This window comes from Mytilus trossulus, chromosome 3, assembly GCF_036588685.1.
Source record: "Mytilus trossulus isolate FHL-02 chromosome 3, PNRI_Mtr1.1.1.hap1, whole genome shotgun sequence".
Taxonomy (NCBI): Eukaryota; Metazoa; Mollusca; class Bivalvia; order Mytilida; family Mytilidae; genus Mytilus; species Mytilus trossulus.
The window spans coordinates 72,679,050-72,697,921 of NC_086375.1; the positions used below are offsets into that span (position 1 = coordinate 72,679,050).

The window sequence follows — 18,872 nt, forward strand, 5'->3', positions numbered from 1 at the left end:
TTTTCTTATAAATTAGGCCCTGTTTTCTGAACTGAATTGTTTCATTTTTTTTCATGTCACTGTCTTTTATAGCGAACTATATAGTAAGAGTTTTTCTTATTGCTTACATCCACCTCATTTGAACTATGGTGGATAGCTGTCTCATCAGAAATCCTAACACATCTCCTTCTTGTCTTATTTACAATATAAGCAAAATAAATCATCGCTTGTGGCATGTAGAAAACAGAAATTCATTTTTTTCATTTTAATGACAGTTTTAAGAAAAAAATATCACTCTTGACAATTCCTGACCACAAACAAAGACCTAGTACATCATGCATATTTACCTGAAAATAGTGCATCTCATTCTATTAGTTACTCAAATGCATCTAAAAGAATTATAACCTAGACAGCACGATTAAATTAAAACAAGTCATTATTAAAATTTTAACAAGTTACTGTTACATTTCATGTTTGAATAAGAAAATGTTCCACTTTAGTACACAAATAAATTTGACATTTTATGATTTTCTGTTTAATAATTACAATAACATAAAAATTTCAATGGTGAATGAAAGCATAAAGTTAAGTCACATCAGGGATTAGTGAAGTAATTGCTAGATTAAAAAAAATACGAAAATTCTACCCTCACTTAATGAATGGTACCCTATTTTAGTTGGTGTCTATTTTTGCCATTTAAATGCAAAATAAATTTTAAAACTGTTTACATATTTTCAAAATGAAATTTTGCAATTGCTTGACATATAAAAGAATAAACAAATAATTCTTCCCTTTGCAAACAGATTTCATGACCATTTTCAGGATTATTGGAAACTTTTCTTGATAAAACTTGATTAGCATGATAAGTTTACTTCTTCTCTGTGTAAAGTACTGTGGATTGTTTATATAAGATGCATCTAACATCTTGATACTTGTATAGGGAAATAACCATTCTGTTACTGTGTCAAATCTTACTGAAATGTTTGAAATTTAGTCAAACTTTGGCCTATATATCTGATATGTACATGTATTAACCTAGTTAAATGTTAATGTATCAGGATATAAGAACAACAGCCTACTGCATTCAGTAAAGACTGTTCCTTTCTTTTTTTGAAAGATTGTTAATGTTTAAATGGAATCATCTGTTCATAGAGTTTTTTGTTTTATTTATGCTCTATGGAATCTACGAAAAATTAACCAGATTTCATACATTATTAAGGGAAGTTTGGAAATTTTTACTAAATATATCTCATAAAAGAATTATTTTTTTTTGGCATACATGAAAAATAGATTTGGTTCACTTGAAATTTGTATTTTGCTTCCTTTTATCACTTAGAATATTTAACAACAGACATATGGCAATGCACTGGCACATTATAAACTTGGCATGTCAATCATTGGTAATGGTAATGCTATAGTTAAATAATGGAATGTAAATTTTGGTAACTTATTATTAATAAAATAATCTTAAATATGACCATCCTCTGGAGAAAAAAATTATGTTCAAAACATTAACAAGGATTTCAGTTTAAAGTTGTATATACTTATCAAACTAAGTAGTTAATGTCTACCCATGGCTGATTATAAGTTTTCCAAAATTAAAACCTATTAAAAAATACAATGGGATACTGGAACAAATTGATTTTAGAAGATTTTTAAAAATGTTAACACAGCTCTTAAAATCCACCACCATCCTTTAATAAAAATCATTTAATACAATATTGTTCAACTTCCATTTAATGAAAAACAAATCCTATCACTTCTCCTTCCAAAAGTCCTAATAACAATGATTAATATTAATAAGAATTAGGCCTTAACTTTGTCGTTTCTTTGTGAGTCAAATATATTAAGTACCAATATGTGTTCTGTTCTTATATGGAATTGTGAAGTTCTCGTCATTATTTTAAATGCATATATAAAAATGTTTGGGAGAAAGTCATTTGATACAATCAATATATGATCAGTTTAACAAAATTGAGGTCCTTTTATAATATTAAGAGAGATTGCATATGTTTAGTAAAATGAAAATGAGAAATTAAAAAAAAAAAATATTGCAAAAATGTGTGTTGATCCCATCTTAAAATAACAAGAAGACTACTTAACAAACATAACAACAGTTAGTTAACAAACTCACTCATAACTAATTATACTTATTGTAACTATCGCTCAGTCCTCATTCTAACAAACAATGAAAATAATGTACAGTCAAGAATATCTTGAAAAAAATGAAATAGAAGGGAATTAATTTTTCATTTAATTAATGTAAATAAATCTGATTGAGGAAATGGATCTTTAATTATTTGAACATTTTAAATTTTGTGTCTTTTAACAGAAATTTAAGGACAAAGAATAAAGTTACAAAACATTCTATGTTCTATGAGCAAAGCTGTTGTAGTTCAAAATAAATATCTACGGTACTCATAGAGCTTCATTTTACTACATGTCTGATATTTTTCCATCTATCATAAACATTAGAGAAAAGATAACTTTGTGTACAATAGTAAGTGAACACATCATTTAATGACCTTATGACCATGCACATAAAATTTACATATTACTGATCAAGAATGAGCAGGTGTATGAAGTAACTAACAATGCTAAAATGCATCTATAATTTTACAGAAATCTTTCTTAAAATATCTGACATACACTTTCTTTCTTATTTCCTTATGAAAAAGTAATAACTTTCGGTAAATTTTTATTCGTTCATTGGCTTTGATTTCTGAAGTTCTTGAAAGGAAAAAATTAAACAATCGTTCCCACTTTGTCCTCACTTTTTCATGTATTTGCAGAAGTAAAAGGACTTATGATTATAATTCTATTTGAGTGTTTGGTTTACAAAAGTGTCACCACAATTACCAGAAATCACAAACAAAATTAATTTCTTTTTTTTTTGGTATGAACAATTTTTGACAATAAATTAACAACAGCAAATAGCTAACAAAAATAGCACTTTTTTTCAAGAATGTTACGAATACGAATTTTGTCCAATCCGCAATACATGTATCATTGTCCCGTTATCATCTACTTTTAACAATAAACACAAATATTACACTGCCAACAGCCAATCACAGTTAATGCAAACACATATATATTGATACATATATTTAGTAAGGCAAATTAATACTTGTCAGGTCAGAATTGGATTAAATACTGCATTTAATTGTATTTATGACTAGACTATAAAAGCAGTTGTGGGATATACATGCTGTGTACAATAATACTGTATGCACTGTATGTATAATGTGTTACTTGATCTGGCTCCACAGATAATGATTTATTAAAGATTTCAATGATTGTTGGTCAAGTCATGTCTTTTTTTATCAAAGGGAAAGCGCTATACAGTATATCATTTAAACAGATTGTTCTAATGAAAAGAGTATTTACATCTTTACCATACACAGGTTTGTCCATTGGATATAATCTTATTGATATGTGACCTCAATTTAACACTTGCAAATACATGTTGTGATGATTATTTAAATGTTATGATCATCTAACTTTGGCAATATTTTATTGATAAGACCTTTTTTACTGACAAATTAATCAACAACACCGGTAGGATATATGGAGATGATCTACATAATAAAAGCCTTACATATACGCTGTTTAACTATTTAGGTACGCAATCATCAAAGATTTGTAAAACACACACATCTATCCAGTACAAAATCTGTTGTGGTAAAAGCATTAACTGTCTGAACTCGATTTGCATGATATTAACCTGAGGTACATCTATGACAAAATCAAAATGTACATAAATCTATCAGGCATTTCAATTTGTGACTCCTCCCATTCCTTTTAAGGCAAAGTGGGTGGAGTATCACAGGGTGCTGCAAGTTAATTTAATGGACTATTTATCACAGAATTGCAATTATACAAAATCTTGACCCGCACATAAATGTACACTGACCTCACTTCATACAGGATGACATATTCCATAAAATCTTCACTTTTACTCTTCGATTATATACAATATAAAAATTTACAGCAGTTATTCACACTTTCATTCATTCACTTATTTTTTTATCATCTCTACTACACAATAAACTTGCAGACACCAGATAAAGAGATTGAATGTCCCAACATTACGACAATAAATGGTCCATGATCTTTAAATAAATCACTTTTTGGTCTCAGGTAGTTGTAGCTGAATTGCCCTCTGAATTTGTTGGGAGATATTCATCATGTCTTTTGTGACTATCTAACGCTTTTATCATAGTTATGTCATGTGGTAGTTCTGATTTTCGCCGCAACAATGGCTTGTCTCCCTTGCCTTTTTTCTTCGTTATCTGAAAAATTAAATATTATCGAAAATTTTTAAAAAACGCTAAGAAAAATTTCCTAAATTATTTGTCACATATACAAATAATGTTAATACGCAATCACACTCAAAATATACAATAATTAATAGTAAATATTGAATAAAGCATCCAAGGTCATTTCTGACAGATTAAGACTAAATCTTACTAAAAAATACAAGTAGAATGAACAATACCGGTCAATTAAAATGAGAACTTAAAAAAATAACAGAATTAACCATTTCATTTATTCATCGTCAGGGACTAATTAATTATGATTATAATTCTTCTCCTTTCTAGGCACAGTTCTAATAACTAATATCATGAATCTATAAAAGAATAAAAATTCAGGACCTTTTATAGCTTGCTATGCAGTATGGGTTTCCTCGTGGTTGACAGCTGTTCAGTGACCAATTGTTGTTTTAAAACTTCTATATCATTTGGTGAATACTTTTTGTCTCAATGGCAATAATACCCACATCTTCTTGTTTTTATACATACTTGTCATAAGAATTATATTAATGTCTGTATAAATTTAATGAATCATAAACAATTGACCAGCAAGCCTTACTTTTACCTGGATCTAGACCTACTAAATGGTCCTCTATAAAAACATTTAACACTACCAAGATGCACTCTGATAATAAGCACATTTTTTATACATCTCCTACAGCACCAGGTAATGTTCAAAGAAAAGATCATTGCATATGATGCCGAAAAATATGGTAAATTGGTGGGTAATCAAAATGCAAGGATTTTAACAGTGAACCAAAAAAGTCCATACAATATTATAGAGAAGGCATGAAACTTTAGTATATGATAGGTAGGGAGCCATAAAACAACTGATTTTTTCTTTGGTCTTACTGGTGAATTTCTAACTAGAGTACACCTTTATAGGTGTAAAGTAAAATCAACCTGTAAAGCATGCTAAGTAGGTACAACTAAACATTCAAAACACCAAAGACCTTAAAAATCAAAGGTCAAAACAGTCCAAGGTCAAATTTTCTTGAGGAGCTGCAATGTAACTGCTATTTTGAATCAAAGAGAACATGCATACCTTACAATCACTACATCTACACTCAAGTATACACTCAAGTATACAAGAGACTGAGCTAACTGTCTGATAGAAAAGCACCTTGCAATTACGCACATCAATAAAGTAAAGTGTCATTAGATACCAAATATGACCTTTTATTTTTCTGGAATAGCGCTAGCAGTAGGATCAAAAACATTGTCAACTTTTTAATGTTAATTCAATAATGTGTGTAAACAATGCAAACATGTGACTTCTGTGTTTAAAAGCAAATAACAAAAATTCATGAATTGTGCTCACACATGGCAGCATTGTGCAACAAGCTTTTCACTGGTCATAAATGTAATTTTAAAGTCAACATTTTTTTACATTTGTTTTTCTTGATGTTTATTTAATGGCAAATAATGCGACTTTATGACTATCGCAATAATAAGATCTCACAATAAGATATCTGATACTTATAGCTCAATGCCGATTTTCCTCAAATCGCAATGATTGATGCAAGCAATGAATTCTGAAGTTACAGCATTTTTTCATTTTTAACAGATGATTCACAAATTTTACACTTGACTGGCAATTAAATGGTATAATCTAGTTAACTTTTAAATTTCTTGAACCAAACAATGATGTAAGCTAAGTTGATAGACAACAAAATGATATCATTCAAATAATATACACTTGAACAACATTGAATAACTAAGGAAAAACTGCACAAAACACAAATCTCTAGCTAGCAAATTCAAATCTGCACAACAAAAATGAATGGAGATCATTTTGCTCAGGGGTTGGTTGAAGTCTAAATAATTGCATGTGCGCAGGTTATACAAAAACAGTGTTAAATCTTTGACAGCTTTACAGGCATCAATGTTATTTGGAAGAAAAAAAAGATTTTTGAGTCTCACCTGTTCCTGATAGAGCTATACAGAAAGATCATACATCAGATTTTATTTCAAGTACATCTATTATATTGGAAACAAATAATTCCGAACAAGGGCTCACTTAAACAGATGATATTAAAACTCCATCTTAATTTACATTGTTTTTTCATATAAAAGCTAATCAAATAGATTTCAGAAACGAATCTTTCAAAATATTTAAAAATGTATTTCAGTAGCAATTGACTGAAAGGCTGCTCATAACTAGGTCTTTAATATATCAATAATAAAATTAGCTATTCTAAAACAGTAAATTGTATTCTTTATTTCCAATTGAAGAAGAATATGAGATAAACAAACAAAATTCAAATATAAAACAACAAGTATATCCAGAAAAACTTTCTTGACCAAAGTCTGTATGTTCAAGTGCAGGATGATAGAGAAATACAAACCTTATTCAACTGCATGTATTGACATTTCACAAGAGTTTATGAACTTAGACGTCAACTACATCTTTGATTATTGTGAATTTATTTTCTTACAGACAAAAACTATGTCACACCCTTATGCTATAAAAGCATCACAATTTTTTAGCATTCTAATATCAAGGTACCACATTACCATGAATACAAATTGTTTAAGTATGGGGTGAACAAACATTTATCTCATCAAATATTGAGGAAGACTAAACATGCAGTCTCTATTTTTGATATAACAACAATTTCAATCTTTACAATTCAAAAATTTCTCTTATCAATAATTTTCTATAAAATACTTTCAACATAATTGTTCATTTCTTGAATAATGCATAGAACATAATAAATTCAGGATTATATTTGTAGATGCAGTAAGATTTTTCTTGTAGGAAACTGTAGTATAAAAACATGCAGTGTGAAAACAGATATATAAGTGTGACCTAATGCTACTAATAGAAAAAGAAAATATCTTACCGTAATCTGAAAGTGTGGATAGGAAAACATATATCATTATTAACATCATTTTCGTGAGTACATTTATACTATGCATATATTTTCAAACTAAATAGTACATATCATGTATAAGAGCATTACATAATTGTCATTACATATATTATAATATAAAATCTACTCAATGAATAGATGACAGGATAATTTCAGTACTTTGTAATAGAAATAATAGTGAGGATCAGCAGATAGTATTCAAGAACTACAAGGGGAAAAACATTTCATGTACTCTGAGATGATTTTCTGCCCATTGACAATATAAATATCAGATTTTTTATTGTCGTGTAATCAGTAATGGTAGTTCATTTTTCAGTAGAAGTTATAAACATTTAATGTTTACTAAACTGGGAAAAGACTCCCAAAATACTTGGACAGTAATGTCACAGGGATTCTGTCCTAATACTCCATGTTTGTTGAGGACAAAACAAATTAAACAGTAAATAAATCTGGCAGGTTCTACCAAGGGAGATAACTTTCATGGAGAGGGATGACCATTGGAGAATAAGAAGTCATAAAATTGTGGTTACAGGTGGACCCAAACAAACCAATAACAAATTGCTTCAATAAAGTAATTTGATGTGAAAATTGAAAAAGTATAGCACTCTTTGTACCTGGTCATAAGATTTAACCAACAATATGTTTATATATAAGAGGAAATTACTAAGTAAGTACTGCTAAATCTAAGATGAACAGCAAACTGAACACTACTCAGATATAATGGAGAATTAAACACACACAAAGGGAAATAATTCTATCTAAATTATAGAATATAGTGATCCAGTGAATGAAGGGAAATGATATAAATGTGCTTTGACAGTGGTGACATAAGTGATGAAACTCAAAAGCCAGATGAGCTAAAACTTAACTGTGATTTGTGACGACAAAATTATTACGAAACTACAGTAGAGTCACACCGCTGTTTCTCATGTAGACTAGACAAAAAGTCTGAATTGAATGTAAATAATTGATACCTATTATGACGACAAAATTATTACGAAACTACAGTAGAGTCACACCGCTGTTTCTCATGTAGACCCGACAAAAAGTCTGAATTGAATGTAAATAATTGATACCTAATAATTTGAAAATTGATTTTGCTACAAGGAGTTAAAAATCAACAGTTTAGAAAGAACTGATTTCCTTTTAAAATTTACAACATACTCTAATCTAACATTTATAGAATTATAAAAAGTATATCAAAACAAATAAGGTAAAACAATCTTGGGTAAAATGATTTGTTTTATTTGGTGCAATTTGACATTTACAACATGTTTGCAGCATTAAAACAGGAAAAAACAATCTCTCTAAAAACTAATTGTGCTGCACTGCATAAAAATAAATATCTAATATAAACATTTATGTCTTGTCAGAACTTATAGGGTGTTTATAAGTGTCCCTAGTTGTGATACAAGATGAACATAAATTAACAATGGAAAATCACAATCAAAAACATTGCCCATTTTCTAAACAAACTAGACAGCCATTTGATAGACACAAATGTTTTCCAGAATTATGCTCAGACATTATTAAGAACCCAACCTTGAAGCTGAATGAGGAGAACAATCTGTATATCTTGAAATAGATACAATTTCTAGATCTTACTCAACATAAACAAAACCAAGTTTTAGTCAAATTCATTAAACAATTTCGGAGGATAACTATAAGGTAAAGTGAAAAGTCTAACAAAAAGTATACTGTTGAAAAATTATAAACTCTTTTCAATGGAATTTGAAGAGTAGCCATTCATCTAGACATTTTCAATATATCATATTTCCTTTTAATCATTATGATCTTTTGCTTCATTCTTCTCATATAGATGATTGTTCATGATCCATATCAGTCCAACCAAAGAAACCTCTTTCAGTGAAACAACCTCATATCAGTCCAACCAAAGAAACCTCTCTCAGTGAAACAACCTCATATCAGTCCAACCAAAGAAATCTTTCTCAGTGAAACAACCTCATATCAGTCCAACCAAAGAAATCTTTCTCAGTGAAACAACCTCATATCAGTCCAACCAAAGAAACCTCTCTCAGTGAAACAACCTCATATCAGTCCAACCAAAGAAACCTCTCTCAGTGAAACAACTTCATATCAGTCCAACCAAAGAAATCTTTCTCAGTGAAACAACCTCATATCAGTCCAACCAAAGAAACCTTTCTCAGTGAAACAACCTCATATCAGTCCAACCAAAGAAACCTTTCTCAGTGAAACAACCTCATATCAGTCCAACCAAAGAAACCTTTCTCAGTGAAACAACCTCTATCTGCAATCTGATAATATCTTGAATGATCAATGTGTAAAATATCTATCTAAGAGGATTCTTTTCCCTATTGAGGGGATTAAGGATTCTTAAATCAAACTCAAAATCGACCTTTGACAGTCATTAGGGGTCATAGTAACATGGAGGAAATCAGAATGAATAAAATGAACTAAATTTGATAAAGACCCTCAAAGTCATTAAATTTGTATGAAATTGACAAGGATGATCCCTTAACCTTTGAAAGTCACTAGGGGTCAGTCACTGTTTGATGAATATTGACTAAGCTGCTTCCAAAACAGGTTGTACCCCAGACAAGACAAAAAAAATCTGAACAAAATCAAAATGATTATTTCCTTAAATTCATGCATTATAAAAAGTAAACTTTAAAAAAAAGTGAAATGCAACATCCTCTTACCCCTTTTGTTCATGTTATTTTTCAGGCCAACTTTCTGCTATATTACAATGGAAATTTATACAATTTCATCATCATTTACATCTTTTTTTTCAATACAGTTTTAGTTTAGATATCTTAAAAGTATTTGTAGATAATTAGATTGTGAAAAGTGAAAGGGGAAAAAACACAAACAAATGAATTTCAAACATCAAGGTTCAGTAGGTAGTTATTTCAGTGCAACGCAAGATTTTTTAAATCTCTTTTTTGTCTATTTTGATTTTTTCAATATTTTCACTCAAAAATTGTGCAAAGGGTCAAGTTTAAATTATTTTTGTTGTCTGATGTCAATGTTTTAGCCAGAATGAGACTGAAGCTAAGCATTATTATCTGACTGTGAATAAGTGTGGGATTATATTATGGTTATGAGATAGTACACACTGGCAATACAGTCAAGAGAGATAGTAATTATAATCAAAAGTTATTCACCTGTCGTAATTCAGCAGTTTTTGAAATCTAAATTTAGAATCACAAGTGAGTGCTCAGCAATTGTAAATGTATATGAAGCTTAAACAGAACTGGCTTATTTCAGTCATGGTCCTTTACACCATTTTAAACATATATCAACGATTGATATTTCACTATTACTATTGTTATTGCATTTACAAAGTTGACTATTTCCTGAACACTTATATAGTAATAACCTGTTGATTGATATACACTTCCAGTAATGCAATTGTTTTGATATAATTCAATAAATATTGAAATTATTTTATCTTTTATATACCTTACTATGCATTTTTTCTTTCCTTTCTATGTGAATAGCACTTTTTTTTACACTAGGATTTCATATATGTGATGGTTCTTAAAACCGACATTTTCTTAAAAATTATTTAGTCTTTAAGTGATACTCTCAAAGCTTTAAAATGCAACCCCTTAATCAATCTCACAAACACTTGTATGAAACTTAAAAAAAAAGTGAACTGAATTCAAAATTTATTTGACATCCTTAATTCCTGGTTATTTTAAGTACCAAACTGTCAAAAAATGACCTGCTCATGTCAAGCACCCTGTGACGAGGATCTAAAGAATCAGTTATATATATTTATACACTTCTTACTAATACTTGTATCTTTAAATAATGCATCCCATTTATACACACTTTGTAGACTTCTAGTACAAAACCTCCTAATGTGTAATGCTATTTCTGTACTTGCCACCATTATCTGATAACTGTATAACAACCTACCTCATTGGCTTCTTTTTCTAATTCTTTCATGTTAATATCTGTGTCCTCCTCTAAATTAGGTGTTCCAGGATTTCTTGTTTTCTCACCATTCTCCATATACTTAGTTGCAACTTCTTTATACTGAAATAAATATCAACATTATTTAATTTTCTTGGGTAGAACAGTGAGATGACATAGAAATGTGTCAAATTACATTAGAAAACAAATTATTTACTTCAACAAGGGAATAACCTGTGGGAAAACATGTATTTTGCATCAGTGTATACAGGATTGTGATGCATGTGGGTGAGACTTTAAAAACCAAAACAAAATATTATTCCTGCCAAGATTGCGTCGGTTATTATGCAATTTTGTTCAAACAAAAAACTAAACAAGAATGTGTCCTCAGTACACGAATGCCCCACTCGCACTTTCATTTTCTATGTTCAGTGGACCGTGACATTGGGATAAAAACTCTAATTTGGCATTAAAATTAGAAAGATCATATCATAGGGAACATGTGTACTAAGTTTGAAGTTGATTGGACTTCAACTTCATCAAAAACTACCTTGACCAAAAACTTTAACCTGAAGCGGGACAGACGGACGGACGGACGCACAGACCAGAAAACATAATGCCCCTCTACTATCGTAGGTGGGGCATAAAAACTTTATAACCCATATTGTTTTAAATGAACCTCTGTTCATCATTCCAACTATGTTTGCCATTACTTTAGACATTCAATTTATCAACAATTTCTTTGTTTAAGGTCTATTCCAGAACATTCAACATTAAACAGTCTAAAACATATTACATCAACTCAATTATTACTAAACCAGTAACATATTTGTTCAGGGGCCAGCTGATGGACTCTTTGACACATTCCCCATTTCCATTCTGATTTTGATCAATTATGATTTAAAATGATCATACAATTATCTTAACAATATTCATGTCTTACTTGCGGATTTCCAATTGCCAAATTGTTAACCTTTGTCCAAGCATCATCTCGATTTTTCAATCTTTCCTTTTCTCTGTTGAAATGAAGATAAACACAAATCAGTATTTTAGACATGTTCAAATCAAAACAAATGTAATGGGGCATTTTTCAACAAAATAACATATCATCTGTTGTTTTCAGTATGTTAAGAGTGTACCTCTCACTTTTTATACCATTTTCTCATCTCAAAAATAAGTTACATTTCTCCAAAATTGAAAAAATATCATTGGAAAACCAGCAATTTACTGCATAAATATATGAGATTCACTGAAAAATGCTTGGGGATCTGCATAGTTTTAAATCCAAAATATTCAAGTGTGCATTGGGTTTTGATATGAAATTTCAACATTTCATTTTCCTATAAACCCTTCTAGTATTTGTAATTTTTCTGTTTTTTCCCACTTCATGTTAACAATTATGTAATTAAATAAATAATACAAACTTTTGTCTTTCGGCTTTATACTGCTGTGTACAATCATCGAACAGTTTCTGATTCATTTCCATAAATAACTTTAATGCATTGTAAATTAGGCCATGGATTGTCCTAAAAAAAAAAAGATATTTAAATTCTTTTAAAATGTTGTATTATATCGTAACAAGCACCTTTTCAATGGGTTATCAAGCTATTGTAACAATTATTATCTTGATTTATAATGTGCTACATAAAAAAGTTTCTAAAATTATATCAAACTTTATCTGTTGCCACTTACTTACACCTTGCTATAAATTTTCTTCAAAGCAATAGTCAGTTTCATTAATATGTTATGTTCTGTTCACAATTAATCAGTTTAGAAACAGTTTTTTTGATTTTCTTGCTGTGTTGAAGACACTTGGTGGCCTTTATCTGTTTTATGCTAATTGGTCGGGTTGTTGTCTCTTCCACATTCAGTATTTTTTTTCCACTCTCAATTTTATACATCTAATACTGTAAAAGCAGAAATTTTCGTGGGGGATTTAATTTCGTTTATTTCGTGGATAGGAATTATCCACGAAATTAAAACCCCAACGAAAATTTAACTGAAGATTTAAATTATTTTATAATCTGACTAAATCCTCTTGACATTATATAATTGATAAACATATATGCAGACAATGAAATAAATAGGTTAATTGATTAGACATCGATATTCAAAGGTTTCTTTAAGTCAGATGACTATCCTAATCCTTTGTTTGTAAAATAATTAATAATCACCAAGAAGTGTCAATCAATGTCATTTAGCAGTTTAATCCGTCTGAACAGTGATAATACATTTATTACACTATCATTGTCTTAGGATAAAACATCAAAGGTGTGTAAAAGCCAATTAGCGTGTGATAGTAACAACACTTGATTACATGTAGTGCTCACTGTTACTATAAAATTTGTAAGGTTTCCGCAGAATCCAGTGTCTCGCCTACTTTTGCTGTAAATCGCAGGCTCAACAAAAATGAGGAAAAAAAATATATAAAACATTTCTCTTGATACTATCTTATGATTGTAAGAAGCTTCTGTCCAAGTTTGGTAAAAATCCAGGATAGTTTATGATCTAATAAATGTTTTGAAAACTTTAACTGCAGACTGTATGTAATGTTAACTGGAAGAAAATTTACTGTATGTCCATTTAAAAGTAAAATACAAGAAAAAATGGAGTTCTCTTTTTATAAAATTTACTTCTGGATACTATCTTATGATCATAAATAAGCTTCTGTCCAAGTTTGGTACAAACCCAGGATAGTTTAAGAAAGTTATTAAAATTTTAAAAACTTTAACCATAGAGTGAATGTTATGTGTCCCCACAGAAAAAATAAGTCCATTTAAAAGTAAAATACAGAAAAAATGGATTTTTTTTTTTACAAAATTTATTTCTGGATACTATCTTATGATCATAAACAAGCTTCTGTTTAAGTTTGGTACAAACAAAGGATAGTTTAAGAAAGTTATTAAAATTCTAAAAACTTTAACCACAGAGTGAATGTAATGTTTCCCCGCAGAAAAAAAAACTAAGTCCATTTATAAGTAAAATACGGAAAAAATGGAATTTTATTTTTACAAAATTTACTTCTGAAAACTATCTTATGATCATAAACTAGCTTCTGTCCAAGTTTGGTAGATATTCAGTATAGTTTAAGAAAGTTATTAAAATTTCAAAAACTTTAACCACAGAGTGAATATTTGTGGACACCGCCGCCGCCGGAATGTTGGATCGCTTAGTCTCGCTTTTTCGACTTAAGTCGAAGGCGCGACAAAAATGCAATTATTGATTTTTCCCAACGCCAGCGAAAGTTCATATCAGTTATTTTGAGTATTGTCAATCATAAAGTGACATTTATATATTTTTTTCCCAAACTTAAAAACCACGAAAATAAATCCCCACGAACTTACTTTTGGATACTAAACCACGAAATTTTAACCCCACGAAAATTAATGTTTATACAGTATATTCCAAGATTATCTTACTTATTCCAATGTTCCTTGCTCTTATACAAAGCTGGGAACACTACTGGTAGTATAGTCGAGGCATTATCACTGATCAAACTCAATATGTACTCATTATTCCAAAAGTATAGTGCTCTTTCTGCCACCTACAATTAAATACAATAAGATTAAACAAGGCAGCCAGTTATTAATACATTATATATACACAAAAAACACCTTTAAAAATATAGTGCTCTTTCTGCCACCTACAATGAAATACAATAAGATTAAACAAGGCAGCCAGTAATTAGTACATTATATTTATACAAAAACCTTTTAGAGTATTGTGAAAATTATTAAAATTTCATACAATAAAATATGACTTGCAAGTCTACATAAAATCTTTCAAATTGTTTTAATGAAACGACTAAATGCTTTATATTCCTTTCAGTAAGAAATTTCACAATATTTAAATCTCAGTGGCAAAATATTATACAATTTCTAATATACTTGTGCTATATTTGTTGTTTTCTCAATCCTATAATCCTACATTTTTCAATCATTTTCTCCATTAAAGGAAAACTATTTAAAAAAGTAAATATACATGTACATAACTAAAGTCAAGCTTCAAAGAGGGAAATAAAAACATGGTCCATGGAAATGAGTTCTTTTGAGTAAATATCAACAATACCTTCCATGAAATTTGGTATCTTTCTAATCTTTTAAGTAAAATTCTAGATATGGAGTCTTAAGACAGTCAAAGTCTTGACAATGGTGGCATTTTGAAATTTCATTGAACTGGCCCCTCATCTTTTGCATCTTGATGTTTTATAAATTATTTTAGGCATAATAGCCAGGAGATCACATATCAAAATTATACAAGTAATCGTGTGAAATTTAAAAAAATTAAATCAATAGTGATGTGTTGTCACTGTTGTGATAATGCTGCAGTCTGTCCTAATACCACAGCAGTGAAACGGTTTAAAGACTACTGAGCTGTACACAGTAATTGAAATATATGTCTCAGGTTGATATGTACTTTCAGCCAATTTTGTCTTCCGTTGTCCTATACTATCTATAATCATTCTTCAATAGGGAGTACAGAAAACAATACCATTCATTTATACAATTATATCAGAAATCCTATCTGCTATCATACAATGCTCCAACATTACCTGAAAATGTGGACTGGAGACACATTTGGCAAGCTGTTTAAACAGTGGCACCATTACTTTAGTGAACTCTGCAGGTTCTATCACATCCAATATTTCTTCTAATTCATTCAAATACATAACCTTAAAAATAATTTTAAAAACATTCAACTGTCAATAAAAGATTTTTTGATTTTTTTCATAGAAGCAAGTAAAATGTTCACAAGAAATTTGATTGAGGTTGAAACCTGTTAAAACAAACAATATTGTTTCATACATTACCACAAGTCTTTCATTACTGAATCAAACTTTACTTATAACTATAAAGGCAGATTATCTTGTGATGTCCAGATAAGCTTAATGGTTTTAGACTTTCAAGATTTCCAAAAGAGCTGTTCCAGTATTAAATGTATTGGAGGGGTAGGATGCACATTTTCTAAGTTTGAACGATGCAAACAGAAGTAATTGACAAACAGGTGAAAAGAAAGAAGTTAGTTTCATTGCATAAACTATTGCATAGAAATATGTGTAGTTTTTGGTGTGGTTGGTGATGCTCAGTCTTTGGTTTTCAATGTGTGTCTTGTGTACAATTGTTTGTGTTTTGTCTTTTTCTGTTTTAGTGATAGCATGGTCAGTTTATTTTCAACTTTTGATATGAATGTCCCTTTGGTATCCTATGTCTCTCTTGTAAAAATCCTGACAGTGATGCATTTCAACTGACTAACTTTAATTTAATGTAAATATTGACAACAACTTACCTCCTTTGGGCTATGTACTTTCGGCCAAAATTTAAGCAGTCCCATTATTACCTTAAAAGAAAAAAGAAAATACACTTACATAAATATTTCAATAAACTTGGACTAGCAGTTTACACTGTAGGAATTAAAAGCAATCTAATACAGCAAATTTCAAAACAAAATGTTAACACTCAAACAAAATACTTTAAGACTGTAATTTGTATCTTGTGACACTAACATAATTTGTAAAATGTCTTCTCTCATATGGATAGTTTGCTTATTGGCAATCATACAACAACATCTAATAATCATTATGATCATGATCGAAATCATATATAAATCAAAAAAGCATCTGGTTGTGCATTACGTTGACAATTATTATACTTTATGTTAAAATGCCAGATTTTGATTGGTTCATACAAGGGAGACATTTTACTCTAACCAATGGCTCAGCGGGAGACTTTTTCTAATGTCACTCTTTGGCACAACCAATCAAAAAACAATAATTCAAAAGATAACTACCTAAAATGTTTTTTTTTTTATGCTGTTTTTTGCATAGTAAACCCTGAACTCTTCACAATGCTGCATACTTACAGGTTCTGTTAAACTTGGATCTTTCTCCAGAAACTGAACAACACAGTACGCCAGTTGTGGGTGGTACACACTTAAAGACTTCACTTTATGTAAAGGCAATAACACTTTTAACAAAAATACTTTGTGCTCTTCTTTTAATGGTAGGGCAAAACCATTAATAATACTGAAATATAAGAAGCAGAAATATAATCAGTCAAATCTTTTAAAATAAGAATGTGAAGAATCAAAACACTTATCTTTTTTATCATATGACATAATTTGGTATTGTCACATAAGTTAACACTTTACTTTAAAGATAAAAAGTAACTAAGAAATAATCAGGTGTTGTTGACATGATTTTGTATACTGTATTAATGTAATTCTAATTATCCTTTATTTATTCTATACACTCATTAGCCAGAATTTGTTTGGAATTCCAAGTATTTCAAAACATTTTGGTCATAACGACCCCAGCTATTCTGGAGGTGTCTAATCTTATTTTCAAGATTGACACATGTACACTAGTGTTCCATCATAAAACAAACTTACCTTCCTAAGATTTCTAACAATTCTGCAATACCATTGTGATGTTCTGTTTCATATATAAAGCTGAAATACAAATATGGATAGTTATACATTGGTTTGATACACATTAATTACTATGGATTCTTTATTGTTATTCATTTAGTTCCCTTTCTTGTGAAACTGTGGAGTACAGATGCAATGAAGAATTTAAATGTTCAAGAAAATACAGACAAGTGAAAATGCAAATTACTCATAACTGATTATACCCCTGCCCAAATATTTCGGTAAACAGGGAGTTGTTAAGTGATGAATCTGAAAACCCACAACACGATATAGCTGACTAATATTAACAGACATCCTTGCATTGTAGTTCCTGAGAAAGATGTGACATAGTAATCATGGGACAGACGGATGGACAGACAGAGGTAAAACAGTAAGTGGGGGTATAATAATTATACAAACTGAAGAAAAAGCTTCATTGATATCCATACAGTATTTTGAGGAGAAACCAGATACAAATATCAGTTTTATAAGGGGTTGTAAAAATTCATTATTGTCCATTTGAAATTTTCTCTTCGATTTAGAGAAACTTTTCCTTTTTAGATGTATTAAAAATATAATTGAGAATGGAAACCGAGAATGTTTCAAAAAGACAACCAATAAATCCTGCACCCCGAGATAGGCTTTAAACAATGATGTATGCTAGTTTAGCTAAAACAAGTGCTACTGCTAAAGTAATTCCCCTTCATTGCTGTGAAGGAGAATCTTGACCAATGCAACTAACAGAGCAAATCTAGTTTGAAGGAAAACAAAAAACAATTGCAATTTTACGACTTATATTTGAAATATTAAGCCCCAGTGGTATACAAAATATTGAATTTACTTTACTTCAAACAAAACAAGAAATGATTTCCTGGTTTAGTTCAAATTTCATTGTTAATATGTAAAATACTTCCTACATATGATAATACAAAGATTGACTAAGGAAGTAAATGATTACAGAAACAAATGTGCTTAGTAATGAAAGTGTAAACTCTTACTTTAAATTGAGAGTACTTTTTACCAAATATTTAAGTGGGTTATTTAATATTGCCTTGAATTACATGCATCATCATAAATTTCTCTTGCTTGAAAATAAGAGGCTCTAAGAAGTCAAGTAATACACTTTAAGTGAACCTCATCTAGCATTTGATAGTCAGTCTCTCAGTTTAGAAATAGGTCAACAAATTAAGGTGTATAGAATCATTCATGGATGACTCATGTGATCTTAATTCAATTTTATTTTCAAAGAAATTGTAGCAATGTCAAGTTCTGTTTTAAAATCTCAATTACAATAAGTCAAACATGTAAGTCAAACATACTAGGACTATAGAACCAGGAAAACAGACTGTCAGTTTCCATTTAGAGACCCAAAAGGCTGTTAAATGATAGAACAACA

The 18,872-nt window shown here is 29.9% G+C and overlaps 1 protein-coding gene across 9 annotated transcripts in view; it reads right to left on the minus strand.

Annotated features, from left to right (window-relative positions):
- Window positions 1-229: 229 nt before the first annotated feature.
- The window catches only part of LOC134712334 (serine/threonine-protein phosphatase 2A 56 kDa regulatory subunit gamma isoform-like), a 34,764-nt gene continuing 16,121 nt past the window's right edge, over window positions 230-18,872 (minus strand). The window contains exons 8-18 of one of the 9 annotated variants that reach the window (XM_063573780.1): window positions 17,459-17,518; window positions 16,931-17,093; window positions 16,358-16,408; window positions 15,624-15,743; window positions 14,491-14,615; window positions 12,496-12,597; window positions 12,015-12,087; window positions 11,075-11,194; window positions 10,315-10,341; window positions 6,216-6,230; window positions 230-4,271 (exon numbers count right to left, since the gene is read on the minus strand). In XM_063573780.1, the coding sequence (XP_063429850.1) occupies window positions 4,116-4,271; window positions 6,216-6,230; window positions 10,315-10,341; window positions 11,075-11,194; window positions 12,015-12,087; window positions 12,496-12,597; window positions 14,491-14,615; window positions 15,624-15,743; window positions 16,358-16,408; window positions 16,931-17,093; window positions 17,459-17,518 (1,012 nt within the window). In that variant the 3' untranslated portion in view covers window positions 230-4,115. Of the gene's footprint in view, window positions 4,272-6,215; window positions 6,231-6,250; window positions 7,145-9,849; window positions 9,887-10,314; window positions 10,342-11,074; window positions 11,195-12,014; window positions 12,088-12,495; window positions 12,598-14,490; window positions 14,616-15,623; window positions 15,744-16,357; window positions 16,409-16,930; window positions 17,094-17,458; window positions 17,519-18,872 lie in introns of those variants that run through there. The other 8 variants (XM_063573786.1, XM_063573785.1, XM_063573781.1 and 5 more) reach the window with 8 other exon arrangements.